Below are 23,352 nucleotides of genomic sequence, written 5' to 3' on the forward strand. Positions count from 1 at the left end.
AGAGCCACAGCAACTCGGGATCCGAGCCACGTGTGCAGCCTACACCACAGCTCACGGCAACGCTGGATCCTTAACCCACTGAGCAAGGCCAGGGATCGAACCTGCAACCTCATGGTTCCTAGTCGGATTCGTTCAACCACTGAGCCACGGCCAGAAACTCCAGGTTTTTGTTTTTTTATCTAATCTTCCACTCTGTGTCTTTTGATTGGAGCATTCAGTCCATTGACATTAAGGTAATTATTGATAAATATGTATTTATTATCATTTTAAACCTTGTTTTCCAGTTGATTCTATGTTTCTCCTTTGTTCCTTTCTTTTTTTGGTTGTATGATTTCCACTTATTTTATGCTTGTGTACTTTTCTTTTTGGTTTTTGTGAATGTCATGTTTCATTTTGATTCGTGGTTACCCAAGAATATACTAAAAGCCACTGAATTGCATATTCTAAAAAGATGGTTCTTATGGTATGTGAATTTTATCTCAGTAAGTCTTTTAATTTTATTTTTAATTTTAATTTTTTAAAGAAATAAATATTACACAAGGTATTTGGGTACAGTGAGTATTTATGAAAGAGGTGTGTTTGAGCTTGAGTGTCTTTTTAAGGAAGATGTGAATATTTAGCTTGTTCCAAAAGGAAGAGTTCTGAATCATGGCAGCCTGAGACAAGGTCAGCAGTGTGGGAATGACTTTGGAGGGTAATCTGTAGTTCAGTTTTGTAGTTGTTTGAAGCCCATGAAGAGATTCAATCCAAGACACAGTTGAAAAGGCAAGATGAGCCCAGATTAGGGAGGGTCTTGAATGCCAACATAAGGGATCCTCTGCTGTATTTGGTCAGCTCTAGGAAGCTGATAAAAAGTGACACATTGCAGCACTGTGTATTAGGAGAATTCATCAAGAACAGGGTGTTGAATTCAGTGGAAGGGAGACAGCTCACCTGCAGAGATGCCTGTTAGGAGTATATTGCAATCAGTGTGAGAAGAGGCATTCCTCTTTTCAGTTACCTAACACTGGAATTAGTTTGGTTGAATCCTGAGTCTCCTGATATCAACTTGGTGAATTTGAAAGGCCTCACACACAGATGTTATTCAACTTCATTTTCTGGGAAAATGAGTCAGTTTCCTGGTAAGGAGCTGTCAAGGATGCTGAACAATGGTGTTTGGGCCCCTGCTTGCCTAGTCCATTCACTTCGGCTCCTTTCTCTTCTGTTGCTCACCACCTGTGTTTTTGTTTATATTTTCTCTTTCCTTCCTCCCTCTCCTTTTTCTCTTTTCTTTACTGCTCCTCACTGGGTCTACTGTCTCCCTTCCCTTTGGCTTTGCCTCCCCACCTCCAATCATGAAACAGTTTCACAGAGAAAGTTACCACTATTCCTTTGCACAGCATAAAGAAAGCTTGATATCAGCTTTATGAGAGGAAAGAGAATTAAGAAATCTTTTCATGAAGCATATATGGAGGCCTTAACATGTAGGCCCATGTCAGTAAACGGAGAATATGCTACATATGATAAAATTTTTGTAGGTAAACTTAGTGTAAAACCTGTTGAGGTATGAGGAGACTCACCGTGAGAATTTTTTCAGACCTACAACTTCCATATCTCCTCAGGATCGCAACCTGCCATTATTCTTTTCTGCTAGTTTGCTGTCTCCTGCTTTGGTGTCCTGGTTAGCAAACTCAGGACCCTGATGGGGCCTCAAGTACTGTATTAGGAAATGGTCACACATTCATGGGATGCAGGGAAATAAAGATCTCACATTTTCACAGGTGCACAAAGAGGCCAGCTAGCTAGTTATCACAACTCTCTCATGTATCATTTCCACCACTCTTTTGCTCTTGGATTACACTGAAATCTCCTTACACATACATAAGGACATTTAAGAGTTTGCCATTGGCATTTCCTTTAAGGTTAGATTTTCCAGGGATAAATATGCAAATGAAGTGACTGCTGGTTGCAGAGTGGAGTTACCTATACTTGGAAAGAAGCCTATTTCTTTATAGTTTGCCAGGTTTTGTTGGTTTTGTTTGGGGGGGTGGTGTTAGTTAAAGGCAACAAGGACTGGGGGCGTGGGGGTGGTTCTTTTGCTCTGTTGAAGTGAGGTTGTTAACGTTTGTGGTGAGCCCAGTATGGAAGACAAATCCGTGCAGTCCTGCGAGGAAGGGAAGGAGAGGGAGCCCAGGGCCTGGCCAGGTTTGCAGCCCGGGGCCCACTTCTGAATCTTAGTTCCTCACTTTCTGTTTTTCTGAGCCAAGTTGCTTCACCCTCCCCAGCCTGAGTTTTAGGGTAGTAAAGATTAAGTAAGTTAACTCATGAGTAAGTTAAGTTTTAGGGTAGTTGTCAAGATTAAGTTAACTCATGAGAAAATTCCTGATGTTTAGAGTATTATAAATGTTGAGTCCCAAGGAGACCTTGGAGGTTTCACCATATATATGTTTAGTAGTAATGTTTTAGTGATGTATTTAACAATGGAAAATTCCCTTTTGGTGTAAATGTAGTTTTGGAGGTATAATGTCTGAATAAATTACTTTAATCAGAGTTCGTGAAATCTGGTTAGGGGCGATACCCCATAATTGGAAATCAGTTGCAGTTCAGAATTTTATGCTCAAGGTGGCGTTGTTTCCCTATGAATTTGGTAATGCTTTGCATTTTATCCAAATAAGTTCCTAGCCAGGCAAGTAACTGGGTATGTATTTAGGACCATTTCTGTCTTCTCTAGTCCCCAGGTCTTCTTACTTTGTGAGGCCCCATCCAGTGTCATCTGCTAGAAATACGCATGTATCTTATATTCACTGTAACATATATGAGAGTTGTCATGATAAACTAATTGACCAGTTATATATTTGAAGATATTTATCAAAATAATACAATTTTATGCCTTTCTTTTTTGTATTTTGGAGTCAACTTGTATTTAGGTCTCAAATATGTGCAAAGCTTATAGGCCTGATTCTTAACAGAATAGAGGACCTAACAAAGTTCTTCCTCAAACTGATTATATAGTGCAAAGGAAAATATCCACATTGAATTTCATTTTTGTTAGTAATTTGTGTCAAGACCGCCATATCAATTGTTTCCCACTTCTTGTCAGAAACTACACATGTATTTCATAGGTGTGTCATTCTGGGCTTGATATGAATTGTTTTGTTTGTTTTTAGATCCGAGGATTTCTGTCACGATTTGATAATGTCCTTCCTGTCAGCCTGGCATTTGACAAATGTACAGCTTGTTCTTCCAAAGTAAGTCGCTTTACATGTGAGGGACTTGTTTTTTAAAATGAGCCCTTTCAGCCTTACCAGCCAGAGGCCCTGAAACCAGCTGAGGGCTTTTTTGTGGGGGAGGGGGAAGGTCTAAAAAACCAGAAAGGATTTTCTTGTTTTCATTTATCTGTTTCCTTCTCACAGAGAAACTAGCCTGAGAAAGTGGGGTTTATGGTGTACAGAGAGACTGAATTAGATTATTATAGTTCTGGATCAATACTTGTATCATGGTAATTTGGGCTTGAATTTAAACTCGACTAGTCTTCATTCCAGATTCCTCACTCACACAGACCATCACAGAGCACTTTTTAAGTGTTACTCAGAGGATGGGGGGGTACCAGCAGTCCTGGTGGTGTGTCTTTTGGAGATCTCCATAATGGCAAAGAAAAAGTAAACAGAGATTAGGGGCCTGGATGGGGAGCCAATAAAAGGGCCCTTTCAGCTTTGATCTCTCCAGAGGCTCTAAAAACAGAGCTGGTGTGTCCTCCATTGTAATGGGAAATGGCTAATGTATCTCAAAACTATAATGATGGCATCTCATTTTTTAATAGACTCAGAGAGTCTGAGTTATTTTTACATGTATACTGTGTGTTATAGCTCATTTCCTTTTGAATGTTTCTTTAAACCTTCTAATGCCCAGTGGTTTGACCTGGGCCTTTAAAACTTAGGATTCTTGATAAGTAAGACTTTCATGTTTAACTTGTAGGCGAAAGAGCGGTGGGAGGTCATTAATCCCAAATTCTCCGCTCTCGGTTATAATTTGAGATTTCTTTGCATACATCAGCCAGTCTAAAAGAGATTGAATTATAGGGTAAACCTCTCCACTCATGAGATGATAAGCTTTCTTTGCAAACTTTACTTGAATCTTTTCTATGAGAAGCACAATCCTGGCCATTTTCTCTAAAATGTTGACTCAAATTTGACAGTGTTTGATAAGTTTAGTTAATTTTAGGTGCTTGAACACTTTTTTTTTCTTCAGAAGTAAACTAAGCTCCTGTCTTACCGTTATGAATCCCGAGTGTCTGTGTTTCAATTTAAAGCTTACCATTTGTCAGTTGTCCTTCATCCTTTCTGTAGGCTCTTTAAGGCACCTTATATCTGCTCAGGTCAAGGCCTCAAGGATGTCTACATGTCTACTTCTGTCTTAAGAAATGGAAGTTTGAGGATGATAGGCTCTTTGGTGGAGCACATTTTTTTCTTTGAATGGCTGAGCTAATTGGTCTCAAAATAACTTGGCAGTATTAATTTTCGTATTGAAGTTGTTTGGCACAGGTGCCAGAGGTTTTTCTGTGACTTTATATAGCTGGTTAGTCAGTGAAATAAAGATAATTGAGTTCTTTAAGTGAAATGCAAACACTCACTTTTTCTTTTTCTATTTCTAATTAAATTAGCCCTTTAGATAGTGTTTGTAAGAGGATCACAAGCATGCCCACTAACTGAGGTCCCTTATATTCTTTGAAAGAGAATAGCTTGGCATTTTTCTTTCACACTTATTGTAAGCATTAAATTAAATATAGGTATCACTTTTTTGTTAGCAAAAATTATTTCCTCTCGGTGATCATTCTGAGAGTCCTGCTTTACATAAACACGCTGGGTGATTTAATACAAACTGACTTGGATTTTAACAGCTGTGCTATTCCCATAGTGATCACTTTTCATGTGGTCTGGGTATTAAATTTCTTTTGTGCTGAAAAGGTTGCTTCATTGGTGCATGTATTTCCTTACAGTAGAAACATAACGTTTACTTACTTGGCGAACTTATTTATTCGCTTATGAGAATGTCATTCTCTATTATCTGCAGACCCAACATTAATACTTTGAAATGACAAATCCAGTTACATTTTTATTTCTTTGCATGTGAATTTTTCTTAATGCGTACTTAGCATAATATTTTTTATATTGAGTCATATCATAGTTGTTACTGTTTCAAAGAAGATTCTTTGGGGCTAAAAATGACTTTTTAAAAATTCTCCTTTGGCTTTTTAAAAATCCCTGAAGTAATTTTTTCCTTTGGTTGTTGTCAGTATTTTTGCTTTTTTTCCCTAGGACTAAGGCTATACTTGTGTTTTGATTTAACCACAAATACAGACAGAAGGCTTAGGGAGGCAGAATAAGCTTTGCTGAGTAATAAATAATGCCTTCAATTACCTTACTTACACAAATAAGGTATAGACTATTTATAAGGCCTGAGGGGGGGAAGAGAACAGTTCTCTGCTTCTGGGGCAGGGAAAGCTGAATCACCTACACACAAATTCCTTGTCCTATTTGATTTTAGCTTGGCATGCAGCCAGGTGAACTGTTCCATCTTCCAGAAAAAATATTGAAGAATCTGGAGGGAAGGAGGGTGCTGAGGAGTCATTTTCATTCCAGTTTCTGTTTATTGCTTTGCAAGACTTTCTAAAATGACATTATATGTCACTGGAATTTCAAAAAACCCTATTTGAAGCTATCTGAGTCCGTTTTCAGTTTTTTTGTTGTTGTTGTTTGTTTGTTTTTAGCTGCACATGCAGCATATGGCAAGTACCCAGGCCAGGGATTGAACCTGAACCACAGCAGTGACCAGGGGTGCTGCATTGACAGTGCCGTATCCTTACCCTGCTGCCCCACAAGGGCACTCCCCTTTTTCAGTTTTAAAAAAGAAATCAGAACCACATAGTTTTGTGGAATTGTTACCAAAGGGAAAATATAATTTTGAAACCAGTATTCCTAAAAGTATTTATGTCAATATGTTGAGTTAGTTTGTTTTTAGCTTTACGCCTAAATATCTGGGGAGAACTTAGAGTATTTGAGGGGTACCTTTCTATTTTGATATTAATTTTAAGCTTAAAAGTTGCAGGAATAGTACAAGGAGCCCCTTTACCCAGACTCACCAGTTGTCTACACATTCCCCAATTGAAAGTGTGCACTCTTCTCTCTCCCTGCCCCCTCCCCTTCTATTTTTTATGAAACTTTGGCAATGAGTTGGAGACATTGTGGTTGTTTACAGCTAAATACTTGAATGTACATTTCCTAAGAAAAAGGTTCTTCTCTTTCCTAAACACAATGCACTTAACAAATTCAGGTAGTTTAATGTTTGCATAACACTGTTATCTAATACACAGTCTCTATTTCAGATTTGTTATTTGTACCAGTAATGTTCTCCATAAGTTTTTTTTTTTTTTTTCTCTCAGATCAGCATCCAGTTCAGGATCGAGCAGTTGCATGTAACTGTCATGTCTCTCTGACTTCTCTCAATCTGAAAAAGTTCCTTAGCCTTTCTTTGTCTTTCTTAACTTCAACGCTTTGACATTTTGCCAGTTATTTTGCAGAATTTCCCTTGACTTGGATTTCCTTATGATTAGATTCAGGTTATGAATTTTTGGCAGGAATACCAAAGAAATGATGATGTATCCTCATGTTAGGACACCCATGATGTACTTCATCCCCTTCGGTAATGCTTCTTTCCCCCTTTCCTTACAAATACCTGGGGAAGGTATTTGTAACTACCTTCCCCAGCAGTGAGAAACCTGGCTCCCATTATCCTGGATATAGTCACTTGCTCAAGCCTAGAATACACAGAAAGTAGTTCTAAAATTGCTAGTCTATACTCCTACAGATAGTAAAGTTACTAACTAGAGATTGGTAATCATACATGGTTCTCTTTTTTTTTTTAGGTAAAATTTACATACAGTGAAACACATGAATCTTAAGAGAACCATTCTTTAATTTTGGCAGTGTTTCCATCACCCCAGAAAGTTCCCGGGTATCCCTTCCCAGCCTGTCCTGGGGGAGAGGAGCAGCATGTTGAATATTGTGACCATTGTCTTTCACTAGAAGGAGTAAAACCAGACACCTTCTGGTGTTTTATGTAGCAGTAGCCTTGTTCCTGATACTGGAAACTTCTCTCAGATCTGTACAGTCAGGAGCAGAGAGACCTGAGGAGACTCTTGGCAGAGTATCCTTACTCTCGTACAATTGTGTCTCTCAGAACCTTGGTGATATTGCAGGAACAGACTGTTTTAAAGAAGCAACTTGGCGTTCATACCATCTGGGACTACCTAGTACACAGATGTGGCACAATGTGCCCGGAAACCTGATCTTCAGAGTTTAATTAGCCATTACCAACCCTAATACTATATATACTCATTCTGGTGTTTACAGTATGATGGGCTCTTCTGCTGATGGGTTATGATTAAACTTCCCAGAGTGACTTGTTATTAGCTTTTTTGTGTGCACCTGTGTATGTGTGTCTTGAGAGGCGATAGGGAGAGGTTGCTATAAGAAGGATGTCTTGCTATCACCATACAGTAAACTGTACGTCCTTTTTGCCTTTGTCATAGCCACCCTGTCCACTTATCTTTTGATATGATAGAGTCCACCTTTCTTCTCTCATTTCTCTTAAATTTGTTACTTAAGCATGAAATACCGAAATTAAATTCAGCTATTTATTTAAACTTTTTTTTTTTTTTAAAGAAAACCTGTATCACAAAGCAACTTGTTACCTAAATGTGCTACAGATGCGCTGTTTATTTTTATTTTTATTTTTTTTGGCCGAGTCCGCAGCATAGGGAAGTTCCCAGGCCAGGAATTGAATTCAGGAGAGAACAGTAACAATACTGGATTTTTAACCCCCTGAGCCACTTAAAGAATAGATACAGTGGAGTTCCCATTGTGGCGCAGCAAAAACAAATCTGACTAGCAACCATGAGGTTGTGGGTTTGATCCCTGGCCTTGCTCAGTGGGTTAAGGATCCGGTGTTGCCGTGAGTTGTGTAGGTCACAGACATGGCTTGGATCTGGCGTTGCTGTGGCTGTGGTGTAGGCCGGCCAGCAACAGCTCTGATTAGACCCCTAGTCTGGGAACCTCCATATGCCACTGGTGCGGCCCTGAAAAGACAAAAGACAAAAGACCAAAAAAAAAAAAAAAGGAATAGATACAGCATTTAGAGAACAGAAAGAAAGACCAATGGTAGATTTAGAGGGAGAAGTTTCCGCTCTTAACTGTGTATCTGTTAGCACACATTCATTTTTCAACTGACATTTGAATGTCTGCTGTATGCCCCAGATACAAAGATGATTAAAGTAACCACTGCCCTCAAAGAACACTGTCTAGAGAGTAAGACCTATAAACCAACATCTCCCTAACACTCTGTTAAGTTCTGCAGGCAGGGTACATCCTCTTGCTCCGGTATCCTGTACTATTGACTTTGTGAATGGGAAAGACCAGAGAGGCCTTGCAGTGTCTTCTAGGTTGATGCTAGAGGATGAATAGGAATTTGTAGAAATTCATGGGAGAGAGGGCAAGAGGAAGGTCCCACAGGCACGGGGATCATGTGTTTGATAGCCAGAGGCCAGCAAACAGTGTTGATGCCATTGTCCTGTGTAGCAGTTGTGATAGAGTCTGGGTCACGTAATTCAGTACTAATTGTTCTCTTGTCTTGGTGAGTGCCATTTTGATTTCAGCTCTTCTTGAGTTGGAGTCTGACGTACTTTTTCTAGCACTTAAGGCTTCTGTTTTGAATTTTATAATTCCGTGTAAAACTTTCTCACCTAGCACAGGCTTAGGGGGTTTCCTAGCCTAAGGAATCCAGCAGCTGTAGTGGTTGGGGAGGGGAGGCCCCAAGGGTGGGGGGGTGCAGGAAGGCAGTCAGGGGATTTCCAGGCCCTGGCTCTCCATCCCCTGCTGGCCACAAGCAAGGTGCCCCCCCCCCATCCCCGTCTGCCCGCCTCCCTTTCTTCTTTTGTTAAATGAGTCAGTCGGATGAGATAAGCCCTGGCTCTCTATTGATGCTCCAAGTTACTAGCGTTTATATTTCCTTTACTTACTTTTATTTAATTCTTTATTCCACAAGCAATGCATTTTCATTGCAGAAAAATCAAAAAATATATTTAACTATAAAGAAGTAATCAACTACATTCCAGCCACTCAGATTATTGTTAGATGTGGATATCTACCATTCTTGGCTTAAAAAAAAAACAAAAAAAAAACTGTATTTCATGGGTATGTGCAGATAATTGTCCTCTCTGACCATTCCTATTGTAGGTTTGAAATGAGCTTTAGAGAGAGGGGTTTATGGGGCTGCCTCAAGGATACTCTCCGCTCAGATTTGATAGGGTTTTAAATCTCAATCATTTACAAGGACTGGCTGGAGCCCAATCGGAAGAGCTCTCCAAAGCTTGTGCCAGGAATTTTTGCATACAGCTTCTCAGTGGCAAATATTGCTCAAAACTGGGCTGCAGCCAGATTTTCCTTCTCTTTTCCAAAAGGCACATAAATCTCTGATCTGGAAAATGATGAGTAACCCCCAGGTTCTCTTTTTCTATCTCATTTACCCAGGGAGAGCTCAAGTCTTCTGTTTTAATGTGTGATGGATTCCATATGTACGATTGTGTGGTGTAAACTGTTATCCCACATCTTGTCCTTAGCAACTAGTGTTTCCCCCATCTCCAGAACCGCTTGGTTCCCAAAAGGAGATGGAATATCCATCCAGAGCCAGTGTGGAGTATTTAGCTACAAGCTCTAACCTCAGAGCTCTTGGCTCTTCACCTCCTTGAAAAACCTTGGACATTTCTCCCTTTGCTTCAATTTCCTCATCCATAGAGTGGGGAAAATATTTTCTGTTTCCCAGGGAAATTGCAATGGCTGACGTGTATCCAGTTCCCCGTGACCAAGTACCAAGGCCTTTGCCCACTCCTGGGACTGATGTTGACATTAGGAATAAGAGGAAAACAAAGACCCCTGTGATCGAGTTGGGTCTCCCAGGGTGTGTGGCACCCTTTCTGGGCTCACTCTTCAGAAGCAGGTATAGTGAAAGGCCTGATTGAAAGTCAAGGCTGTCTTGGCTTTGAGAAGCTGCAGAAACCTCCCATCATGGTTCATGATGACTACTACCACCAAAACATTTTCTGGAATTCCAGAGAACTCAGCCTTACTGGTTACTTCTGACCTGTCTTCTGAGGCCACCTAATCAGTCATTAAGGTTCATGCTCCTTACTCCTGCCCCTGTCACCTGAAGTCACAAAGACCTGCCTCCCTTGTCTAAACACATGCCTTTTTCCTTATAGAATCTCTTTTACCATCCAGGCTAGAAAATTTAGGGCTGTGTTCTCCTTAGATGGTTCTACTGGCTGCCTGGCCCAAGAACAGTCTTCAGGTTATTGAGAATCTGGGTTCCTTTTAATTTGAAATTACTCTCATTCACTTGTAGCCTTTTCCCCAAGCCCAACCCTTGACTTAGTGGTTCTTAATTTTTTTAAGTCAACTGGTCCAGACGGATGAAAGCCTGCTCCCCTTCCCCCAAATGGAAGGCACTCACAATTTTGCCGACAATTTCATGGGCTTCAAGAAGCCCCAGAAATGTACCTGCGGATCCTAGGAAGGCATCCTTGCTGAGTTTCTTTGGTACTGTTCCCACATTCTCCTGGGTGAGACTTTGGGGGATGTGGGTTGCAGCCAGCCCCAGCCCCGCGATGACCTCTCTGTTTAGCTTTAGGAAAGCAGCCCCCTTTCTCTGAGGACTCACTTTCTTCAACTGTAGTAAGTAAAGGGAGGTACATGGGCTGATCCATCACTGGGTTTTGTTACGCGACTCTGAGACTGTGTAGTCTCTTGATCAGTTACTTCGTATCTTGAGGCCCAGCTGTATACAGCTGGCACTGGAGGAAACACTGACCTGCTCAGAATTCTAAGAATTAATTCTCCTTCCTCTGGTGGTTCACTGATTTGACTCCTGATGGGCAAAGTGCCCCAACTGTCATCTGTGGCTGTTCTTTCTTTCCTGCCTATATATGTAATACATCCATCTTCTTCCCTCCTCCTTCCACCCTTAATACCTTTGCCAGGTAGGGAGAGGGAAACATAGTAGTAACTGCTGGTTTTTTGCAATAAGGGAGCTATCAGCTTGGATTGGGAAACCTTTTATGGATGTACATGCTTGTACATACACAAGTTGCATACAGTTATATATTTAGCTGTTTAGATTGAATAAACACCCAAATATATATGTATATGACTTTATTTTAATGACTTGTCATAGTTCAATTCAGCAAATATTGGAGCTTCTGTTTCATGATATACTTTCAGATGATACAGAGGTCAATAAGACAGCCTCTGAAGATTCTGATGCTATCCTTCTGGACAAGATAGTAAAGTTATACTACACAGTTATATACATGCCAGCATATTAACTTATTTAAATATCTTTATTCAGGAAATATTCCTAAGCTTAGATGGGATTACTATTTCCTAGCTGATGATTAAATATGCTTTGAGTGGCAAGAAAAATTAATGAATGTTTTTGTAGATAAATAAGTGAACAGCACAAGAGAAAGGAATGGGAAGAGAGCCTGTGCCCTCTAGGGGCTCAGTCTGGTAGGTAGCTAAGGCTTGGTAGCAGGTGCCCTCTGCCTACTAGTGCGGAAGCGGAAGCATGCTTTATCATGAAGCCATAAGGGGCAGCTGTTATCAAATGATACATTTCAGTGCTCTCATTATTTATTCAGCTGAGCTTCTTTCCAGCTTTTACTATCTTGTGTGCTTTACTTGATGCTTTCGATGATTTGTTATTGTGTTGGAGGATCATTTCCAGAGTATATTAAAATAAGGAGCCTTTGGGATTCATCAAAGATGACTTAACGTTTTATGAAAGGACACATTCTGGCAGTGAGCTCCTCACAAGGTTTTGCTTGCTCTCCTGCAGCATTTGAAAAGTCTCCATTTTATTTTTTCTAAAAGGCCTTCCAATATCCTGTTCAGGTATTTCTAAAAGTTCTTATCACTGCAGCCTTTCTTGCCATAGAAGATGTGAAAGAACTGTGTGAGAACATCCTATTCCCAAAGTTATTGTTGGTATAACTTGTTGATATAATATCCTATGTGATGATAGTGATAAATCCTAAAGTGTCTGGCCTTCCCTAGTTTTAAGCAATTCTTCCAGCATAAAAATTTTGTTAAAGTTTTTTTCTTAACAAGGAGGAAAAGATTACGTGCTTCTGTTTTCTGGAGCATCTAAGGGCTGGCTAAGGCACATACTAAAGTTACACATCTTAAATGTATAGCTGTCAAACTAATGCTGGGGAAATACCTCCTCTGTGGTCATGACAGGGCTGCAGGTGTGCCAAAGGGACAGTCAGTGGGAGAACAGATATGGCAAATTTTGTAAACTGGAAGAAGCATCTGGACACTGTGTAAGTGCATACCCAGCAGTAAGTGTACACTCATAGGGAATGGCAGTATCCCTGGGTAATTGCCCATCTCCCAGGAGGATAGTTTGGAGGGTATGTTGAATGGTCCCAAGGCGTGCAGTCAGAAGGTAACTGTCACCAGAACTCCAGACAGCTGAGGTAGCTTGACAGTTGACTCTGGATTTACTGAAGCATTTGGATATTTTTAAGACTGTTATGAGCCCTCCAACTTGAGGCAGAAATCCATGCAGAAGTATATTTTTGTGTCGCTTGTAAAAGCGGGAGAGAAAATGTGGGTTTCTCCTGGTTCTCAGTTGTACTTAATGTTTCCCTTGCCTTTTATGTTAACTTTTTCGTGAAGGATCCTAAAGGGAGGTGATTTAAAAAAAAAAAAGAAAGTGGGGCTTGAAGCAAGTGGTAACAATTCACTGTTGCATTAAACCCCCTCATATATCCCAAGCGTGGAATGTGAGCTTCATGTCTCTCTTTCTTAAGGGGGAAAGTGACTGACAGATGTCTGGGATTGCTACTGTGCCCGTACCCCGATTTTCTAAAATAGTTCTGTCTGACCTGACAAAACTTGACTTCAATTATAATGCAAGTGGATTTAAAAAAAATAATAATAAATGAGCACAAAATGTCTTCCTGGTAGAATAACATACATAAGTAAGAAAACAAAAACACAGACGCGCCACTTGGCTCTACTGGAGGAGTAAGAGTTTTATTTCACAACATCTGCTGTGCTTTGCCTAATCACTCACTGCTTCCTATTACTGAGAATATTCCAATAGGCACTTAATACCTGAAAAATGAGGCCCACATCACCCTATTACGCTGTCTGCAAAAGAACTGCAAGTCCCAAAAAATTGGCCCTTTGAATGTTCCCCTGGTGGGAGGCGGGGAGAGTAGTGTACTTGTTTTGGGTCTGTGTGTTCGCTCAAAACAGTTGACTAGTTCTTGGGAAATTGCTTTAGATCTCACAATATTTTCCTCTTGACAGCCTCAGCAGTGATGAATTCTTGACTTTTGAGGGTGGGTCTGATTTTTTTTTTTTTTTTAAGAAAGGGCCAAAAATAATATTAAGCTGTGTGTTGGAATAAAGAGAATGAGCCATTTGCAAGAGAAAGTTTTTAAAATTATAAAAGAATGGCTAAGGCTTCAGACGGCTTGTGGGTCTGGGCAAGTATGAGCACCAGTTCAACGGAACCGACCTTTTTGACTCTGAGCTGGCGGAAGGCAACAGGCCACTCGGATAAGGTTCCTGCAGTAGAAATGAGCACTGGCTGTCAAGACAAGGCCGCCAGCTAACTGTATGATCTATGACAGTGATTTTGAAGTTTTTGAGTTTCAGTTTTCCTGAGGTGGAACATAGTTAAAATTCTTTTTTCGTGGCCACAAAGATGAAGTGAGAGCTGGTGTACTGAGGGTCTTGTACGAGCAGAGATCAGGTGCCGTTCTTATTTCCTTTACAAGTGTACTCACTGTGTGATTTCTAGCCATAAAAAAAAAATTTCCATCTTTAGAAGTTAACAAAAAAGGAGGGGGATAAAAAGTAAATAATTCTTTAAAAAAAAGGCATGACCTCAGAGTTTGTGGCTCAGCAGGTTAAGAAACCCACATAGTGTCTGTGAGGATGCAGATTCCATCCCTGGCCTCGCTAAGTGGGTTAAGGATATGGCATTGCCATGAGCTGTGGTGTGGATCACAGATGCAGCTTGGATCCTGTGTGCCATGGCTATGGCCTAGGCTGGCGGCTGCAGCTCCGATTCAACCCCTAGCCTGGGAACTTCCGTATGCTGTGTGTGCAGCCCTAAAAAAGGGGAAAAAGGGGGGGGGGTATCACCTCAAGAGGTGAGCAGATATTAAGTGTGCAGGTTATTAGATTCTCTGTCCTTTTCTTTCCTTTTTTGCTTTTCCAGTACGCTGTTAATCTAGGGGTTTAATTATTGTCCAAGATGAAGTGAGATTTATGTTCCCAGGAGTGAGCACTCAGGGAGGGGTGAACCCTCTTATTTCCTGAAGGTCTGTGCAGGTATCTGTGGTCAACACTGGGTCCATAACTTTAGAGGCGCTAATATGAACCTTGGGGAAGGCTTCTTGGCTGTGTCCCCTCTGCATTCTGAGTTTCTCTGTGCTCTCAGAGGCAGGGACGTGAGAGACTGGGTGGCAGTGCTAGGCTGCTGCTTGTCCTTGGTGTGTTCTCGTCCCTGCCCCACGCTGCCACTCGGAGCCCTGTCCGCTCCGCAGCCATCGTGTGTGCACTGGCAGCCCAGCAGGGAGGGGTCAGCCTCCTTGGCTTAATCTTTTCAAGTGCTACGGCAGCATTTCTGCCTGCCTTTGGCATTATTTGATGGATGTTTTCCCAGTATCTCTTTTTTCGTTTCCTGTGAAGTGACTAGCATGGGGCTGGTTAGAGAGATCATGAGGCTCAGAGACACTGGGCGAAAGTCAAAGATTTCCAATTCCCAGTTCACTTACCTGCTGTGTTACACACCTTTCGGACAGAGAGGTAATAGGGTTAATTCATATTCAGAGAATTCCAGTGTACCCTTTGGTGGTAGGGGCAGGGAGAGGAAGTTTCCACTTCAGATTTTTAGCAGTTTCTAGAACAGATTGGTTAAGCTCCTTGGTGAACCAGTTTGTCGACTACCTTTGGGGGACTTGACCTTTTATTTATTTTTATTTTTATTTTTGTTTTTTGCCTTTCTTTAAGGCCCCACTTGCGGCATATGGAGGTTCCCGGGCTAGGGGTTGAATCGAAGCTGTAGCCACCGGCCTAACCACAGCCTCAGCATCGCAGGATCTGAGCTGCATCTGCGACCTACATCACAGCTCACAGCAACACTGGATCCTTAACCCACTGAGCGAGGCCAGGGAGCAAACCTGTGTCCTCATGGATGCTAGTCAGTTTCATTTCCGCTGAGCCACCATGGGAACTCCGGGACTTGACCTTTTAAAGGGAGATCCTGATACCCAAAGGAATGTGTTTCTTGGGGTTGCATTTTCAGACTGCAACCCATCAGGGACATCATGTTGGGGGGAACAACATCTTGGTGCCCTCCAGTGCAAATGCAGGGTGGGGAGTGAGAGTTTGATAGATACTCCTCAAGAAACTGTTTATGACATAGTTCACTTTCCTATTTCGGTGAATTTTCAAGCTTAAATATTTTTTAAGACATTTGGAGGGCAGGGACTTACAGCAGTTAAGAATCCAAGACAAGTGCTGTTTTGGAAATGCAAATGCTTCTGTTTTGCATTTACTTGAAGAAACAGAATTGCCTCTGCTCTATTCCTTTGAATACAGACACTGTGTAAATGACATCGTTTTGTGTAGAATACTGAGTCTAGGTGGTTTGGGAGAAGGCTTTGGGGCGGGGGGGGGGGGGGGGGGGGGGGAAGCTTGGGTATCATTGCATTCTAGGGGCCAAGAAAGGAAAGGGAATGATGGTATTTTGGGCAGGTTCCCATTCCCAACAAAACCCACACCCCAAGGCTGTCTCTGCAGCTTCCTGTGGTTTTCCCACTGAAGAGAAACAGCCTTTCTCTTTGAGGGTCCAGGTTGTCAAGTTTGTACATCAGCTTGATCAGCATGATGTTCCTGCTTTGAGGTTCCATCCCAACAGGCTTCATTTGGGAAATGTGATGCACCACAGTTACTACAAACTGAATTGAGCCTGTCGCACTGGTCACTCACTAGTGCAAATCTTTTTGGTAGAAATCAGTAGATTCCAATAATTAGAAGTTATTATACTATTGTGTGGTCTGAAACAGTAAATTGAAGTCTCAGATTTTGCCACACATATGAACATTTATCAGCAAGCAGGCACAAGTTAGTCACTCAACCTGTTCTTAGAGACTGGGGAAAGCCCCTCCCTTTTGCCTGTGATATGTACCCCACATCAAAGGTTCAGTAGAGACAACTGCGGGCATACTCTTATTACAGGACATGCAAACCTTGCAGTTGGATCAAGTGATGGAATTCTCTGTTACATGTCCAGACCCAGGACCAAAGCCCCAGGCCCAGAGCAGTACTACAGAGAGTGTTAGGTTCCCTGGTTGCCAAATTCTTAGAACCCATATGTACATACAAGGTTGGATGCTCATGAACAGTTGCTGTAGCCAACCTGTACATATTGAATACTTTTATTTTCACCAGAAAAGTTATTTCTACCTTCTTTTATTCTCATTAGGGAACCCTCTAATACAGATTTAGATAGCTATATTGATACACTTGTGATTGCCTGACTCTGAAGTTTGAACTTCTAGTTAGTGTTTCACATGTGGCAGCCACACCTGGAATATGCTTTTTTTTTTTAATTAAAGTACCTGAAGCACTGCCCACCTACCACTAGTAGTTAACAGTGTGTACATCGTATGTGTGCACACTATGTTTATACGCAAGTATTTAAACATACAGAAAATATAAAAATAGGCATCTTCTGATTGGATCCTGTAATACTGTGTCTCCTGTAATGTTTCCAGACAACGAGTGACCTGAGGTACCAGTTGAGCACTAGCCTGCCATGATGAATTAGCTGAGCCATGAATGAGTAGTTCATCCATGGGCAGAGGAAGGAGGGAAGAGAATTATAATTTTAGTTGGTTTTCTAGGCTTTTTCAAGTTCTTTTGTATTCCTTCATCTGGTCTTATTTTATCTGTGGATGTATTATTTCCCCTATCCAATTTTGCAAACAAATCTTTGTCTACGGTCATAGAGTGAGTAGACGACAGGAACTATAACTTTTTATTGAAGTAGAGTTGATTTATAATAGTTAGTTTCAAGTGTACAACAAAATGATTACATATACATATATATGTATATATCCATATTCTTTTAAAAACTTTTTCCATTATAGGTTGTTATAAGATTGAATATAGTTCCTTGTATTATACAGTAAATCCTTGTTGTTCATCTGTTTTATATATAATAGTGTGTATCTATTAATCACATACTCTCAATTTATCCATCTCCCCTCTTGCACTTTGATAATGATGTTTGTTTTCTTTGTCTGTGAGTCTGTTTGTTTTGTAAAGAAATTGACTTGTACTGTTTTTTAGATTCTACATATAAGTGATACCATGTATTTTTCCTTCTCCGATTTACTTTACTTAATATGATAATCTCTAGCTCTATCCACGTTGCTGCAAATGGACCATTTCATTCTTTTTTATGGCTGAGAAATATTCCATTGTGTGTGTGAGTAATATATATATGGAGGGGAACTATAACGTGAAATCTCATCCTTCACAATTCCTCTGTACTGTAGGAGTAAGTTTCTATGAAGAGGAATTGTCAGTATTCTTCAAAGAATATCCTAGAACATTTTGATCTTGAGGTAGGTGTTGCCAAGGTGTTGCCAAGCTAAGGCCATGTACCAAAATGTTATAACATAAAACAAAATTCTGGGAGCTTTCTACTTCAGCTAGTGGTAAGCCATGTAATTCAAACAGCTCTCTTACTGAAGTCACCTAAAGAAACTAGATATATCTCTTTCGGATGAGATTAAAATGGCAGAGCAGAAGGACTGGAGCTCAACTTCTCCCATAAAAACAACAAAATTACAACCAAATGCTGAACAACCTTCAGCCAAATGGACTAGAAACTTTCAAAAAGATGTCCTCTCCAGAAGACAAAGAGGAGGCCACATCAAGAGGTAGGAGGGGAGATTATGCAATATAAGCAACCCCATACCTGCCGGGTTGGGAAGCCCACAGACTGGAAAGTAACTGTATCACAGAGACTCACCTACAGGAGTGAGAGTTCTGAGCCCCATGTCAAGTCCCCAAACCTGGGGATCTGGCATTGGGAGAAAGAGCCCCTGGAGCATCTTCACTGAAGGCTAGTGGGGCTCGTGTGCAGGAGCTCCACAGGACTGGGGGAAACAGATACCTCATTCTTGAAAGGTGCACACAGGTTTTCATGTGCATTGGGTCCCAGGGCAAAGCAGAGGCTCCATAGGAATCTAGGTTGGACCTGACTGCAATTCTTGGAGGCTCTCCTGGGAAAATGGGGTGACTACGGCATGTTGTGGGGGAAGGGCATTGGAGGCAAAGCTCTCGGGAATATTCATCAGCGTGTGTTTCTCTGGAGGTGGCCATTTTGGGAAAATCTGGCCCCACCCATCAGTGCTGAGAAGCCCCAGGCCAAACAATAACCCAGGTGGGATCACAGTGCCACCCATCAGTAAACAGGTTGCCTAAAGACACCCCAGGTGCACAGCCACCTCTAATCTCATCCACAGACAAAGCCCCACCCACCAGAGGGATAGGAATCAGCCCCGCCTACCATTGGGCAGGCACCAGTCTCTCCCATCAGGAAGGCTACACCAAGCCCCTGTACCAACTTTAGCCACAAGGGGGGAAAAATCAGAAGTAGGAGAGGCTACAACTCTATTGTCTGCAAAAAGGACACCACACCAAAAACCTATAAAAATGAAAAGGCAGAAAACTATAACTCAGATAAGGGAGAAGGAAAAAAATCCCAGAAAAATAGCTAAGTGATCTGGAGATTATCAGCCTCCAGGAAAAAGACTTTAGACTGATGATGCTGAAGATGATGCAATACATTGGAGATAAATTGGAGGCAACGATTGATAATTTACAGCAAATAGAAAAGAAATACATGATTTAAAACTTAAGCAAGCAGAGATGCAAAATACAATAACTGAAATAAATTCATTAGAAGCAACAAACAGCAGAATACAGGAGGCAGAAGAATGAATAATCGAGGTGGAGGACAGACTGGTAGAAATCACTGATGTGGAACAGAAAAGTGAAAAAAGATTGAAAAGAAATGAAGGCAATCTAAGAGAACTCTGGGACATTAAACACACCAACATCCATATTATGGGGGTGCCAGGAGAAGAGAGAGCGAAAGTTTGGACACAAAAAATATCCGAAGAGATAATAGCTAAAAACTTCCCTAACATGGAAAAGGAACCACTCACTCAAATCCAGGAAGCCCAATGAGTCCATATAAAATAAACCCAAGGAGGAACACGCTGAGACACATAATAATCAAAAATGACCAAAATTAAAGACAGAGAGAATATTGAAAGCAGCTAGGGAAAAGAAACAAATAACATACAAGGGAACCCCAATAAGGTTATCAGCAGGTTTTTCAGCAGAAACTCTGCAGACCAAAAGGGAGTGGCACAGTATACTTAATGTGATGAAAGGAAAAAACCTCCAACCAAGATTACTTTACCCAGCAAGGCCCTCATTTAGATTTGAAGGAGTAATCAAAAGCTTTACAGATAAGCAAAAGCTAAGAGAATTCAGCAACACTAAACCAGCTTTACAACAAATACTAAAGGAACTTCACTAGGCAGAAAAGAAAAGGCCACAACTGGAAACAAAAATACCACAAATGACAAGGCTCACAATAAAGGCATATATACAGTAAAGGTAGGAAATCATCCACACACAAATATGCTACCCAAAACAGAAATCATGAGAAGAGGAGGGTACAAATGCAGGACACTGGAGATGCACTTGCAATTAAGAGACCAACAACTTAAAACAATCTCATATATCAGAGCTTCAACGTAACTGCAAACCAAAAATCTACAATTGGTACAAACACAAAGAAGAAAAGTCAACTCAAATGCAACACTAAAGATAGTCATCAAACCACAAGAGGAGAGAAGAAGGGAAGAAAAAAGAGCAACAAAACCAAATCCCAAACAGTTAATAAAATGGCAATAAGAACATATATATCAATAATTACCTTAAATGTAAATGGACTAAATGCCCCAACCAAAAGACATAGACTGGCTGAATGGATACAAAAACAAGATCCATATATATGCTGTCTTCAAGAGACCCACTTCACTTCTAGGGACACAGACAAACTGGAAGTGAGAGGATGGGAGAAAATATTCATGCAAACAGGAATCAAAAGAAAGCTGGAGTAGCAATACTCATATCACACAAAATAGACCTTAAAATAAAGAATATTTTAAGAGACAAGGAAAGACATTACATAATGATCAAAGGATCAATCCAAGAAAAAGATATAACAATTTTAAATATATATGCATCCAACATAGGATCACCTCAATATATAACGCAACTGCTAACAACCTTAGCAGGAGAAATTGACAATAACACAATAATAGTGGGTGACTTTACCACCCCACTTACAGCAATGGACAGACACATCATCCGACAGAAAATCAACAAGGAAACACAGGCCCTGAAAGAGGCATTAGATCAGATGGACTTAATAGATATTTATAGAACATTCCATCCAAAAGCAGCAGAATACACATTCTTCTCAAGTGCACACAGAAGATTCTCTAAGATTGATCATATTCTGGGTCACAAATCAAGCCTCATTAACTTTAAGGAATTTGAAATCATATGAAGCATCCTTTCTGACCACAATGCTATACGACTAGAAATCAATGACAAAAAACTGCAAAAAACACAAACAGGTGAAGACTAAACAACATGCTACTAAACAACCAATGGATCACTGAAGAAATCACAAAGGAAATTAAAAAATACCTAGAAGGAAATGACAACAAAGATATGACACTCCAAAACCTACGGATGCAGCAAAAAGCGGTTCTAATGTAGAAGTTCATAGCAATACAAGCCTACCTCAGGAAATAAGGAAAAGCACAAATAAACAACTTAATTTTACATCTGAAACAGCTACAGAGAGAAGAGCAGACAAGACCTCAAGTTAGCAGAAGGAAAGAAGTCATAAAGATCAGAGCCGAAATCAATGAAATAGAAATGAAGAATACCATAGAAAAGATCAATGAAATGAAAAGCTAGTTCTTTGAAAAGATCAACAAAACTGATAAACCCTTTGCCAGACTTACCAAGAAAAAAAGACAAGGGACTCAAATCAATAAAATTAGAAATGAAAAAGGAGAAGTTAGACATCACAGAAATACAGAGGATCATAAGAGACTATTACATGCAACTGTATGCCAATAAAATGGAAAACCTAGAAGAAATGGACAAATTCTTAGAAAAGTATAATCTTCCAAGATGAAATCAAGATGAAATAGAAAAGATGAACGGACCAATCACAAGTACTGAAATTGAAACTGTGATTGAAAAACTTCCAACAAACAAAAGTCCAGGACAGATGGCTTCACAGGAGAATTCTATCAAAATTTAGAGAAGAGCTAACACCTATCCTTTTGAAACTATTTCAAAAATTTGCAGAGGAGACAAACCTCTCAAACTCATTCTCTGAGGCCACCAATACCCTGATACCAAATCCAGACAAAGATAGCACCAAAAAAGAAAATTATAGGCCAATTTCACTGATGAACATAGCTGCAAAAATCCTCAACAAAATGCTAGCAAACCGAAGCCAACAATACATTAAAAGGATTGTACATCATAATCAAGTGGGATTTATCCCAGGGACACAAGGAGTCTTCAATATCTGAAAATCAGTTAGTATGATATACCACATTAACAAACTGAAGAATAAAAACCTCTTAATAGATGCGGGAAAAAGCCTTTGACAAAATCCAACACCCATTTCTGATAAAAACCCTTCAGAAAGTGGACACAGAGGGAACCTACCTCAACATAATAAAGGCCATATATAACAAACTCAGAGCTAACATCATTCTCAATGGTGGAAATCTGAAAGAATTCCCGCTGAGATGTAGCTAGACAAGGATGTCCGCCCTTGCCACTACTATTCAACATAGTTTTGGAAGTCCTAGCCATAGCAGTCAGAGAAGTAGAAGAAATAAAAGAAATCCAAGTTGGAAAGGAAGAAGTAAAACTATCACTACTTGCAGATGACATGATACTATACCTAAAAAATCCTAAAGACTCTACCAGAAAACTTGAGTTCATCAATGAATTTGACAAAGTCACAAGATACAAAATTAATACACAGAAATCAACTATATTTCTATATACGAACAACAAAAGATCAGAAAGAGAAATTAGGGAAACCATCACATTTACCATCACATCAAAAAAATAAAATACTTAGGAAATAACCTATCCAAAGAGAGAAAAAACCTGTACTCTTAAAACTATAAGACACTGATGAAAGAAATCAAAGATGACACAAACAGATGGAAAGACATACCATGCTCTTGGATTGGAAGAGTCAATATTATCAAAATGACCATACCACCAAGGCAATCCATAGATTCAGTGCCATCCCTATCAAGTTACCAAGGACATTTTCCACAGAACTAGAACAAAATATTTTAAAGTTTGTTTGGAAGTACAAAGGCCCAGAATAGCCAAAGCCACCCTGAAAAAGAAAAATAGAGCTGGAGGAATAAGGCTGCCTGACTTCAGACAATACTACACATCTATAGTCATCAAAACCGTGCAGTACTGGCACAAAGACAGAAATATAGATCAGTAGAACAGGATAGAAAGCCCAGAATTAAGCCCATGCACCTACAGTCAACTCATCTATGACAAAGGAAGCAGGAATATACAATGGAGAAAAGACAGCCCCTTCTATAAGTGGTGCTGGGAATACTGGACAGCCATGTGTAAAAGAATGAAATGAGAACACTTCCCAACACCATATGCAAAAATAAACTCAAAATGGATTAAAGACCTAACTATAAGAGCAGATACTATAAAACTCTTAGAGAAAAACATAGACCAAACACTCTCTGACATAAATGACAGCAACATCTTCTCAGATCCACTTCCAAGAGTAATGACAATAAAAACAAAAATAAACAAATGGGGCTTCATTAAACTTCAAAGTTTCTGCACAGAAAAGGAAACCCTAAACAAAACAAAAAGACAACCCACAGAATGGGAAAAAACATTTGCAAATGAAGCCACTGACAAGGGATTAATCTCCAAAATGTATAAACACCTCCTACAGCTCAATACCAAAAAAAGAACAACCCCATCAAAAAATGGGCAAAAGATCTAAACAGACAATTCTCCAAAGAAACATACTATGGCCAAAAAAACACAT

The 23,352-nt window shown here is 40.2% G+C and overlaps 1 protein-coding gene across 10 annotated transcripts in view; it reads left to right on the plus strand.

Annotated features, from left to right (window-relative positions):
* Positions 1 to 23,352, plus strand: part of ATG7 (autophagy related 7) — a 376,249-nt gene that overhangs the window by 200,461 nt on the left and 152,436 nt on the right. For all 10 annotated transcript variants that reach the window (XR_007135006.1, XR_007135007.1, XR_007135009.1 and 7 more), the window contains one exon: positions 3,147 to 3,227. Coding sequence is in view for 4 of the 10 variants with exons in the window: in XM_047780900.1 (XP_047636856.1) it covers positions 3,147 to 3,227 (81 nt within the window). In the remaining 6 variants the exon portion in view is untranslated. The remainder of the gene's footprint in view (positions 1 to 3,146; positions 3,228 to 23,352) is intronic.

Source organism: Phacochoerus africanus, chromosome 1 (genome assembly GCF_016906955.1).
Source record: "Phacochoerus africanus isolate WHEZ1 chromosome 1, ROS_Pafr_v1, whole genome shotgun sequence".
In the NCBI taxonomy this organism is placed as follows: Eukaryota; Metazoa; Chordata; class Mammalia; order Artiodactyla; family Suidae; genus Phacochoerus; species Phacochoerus africanus.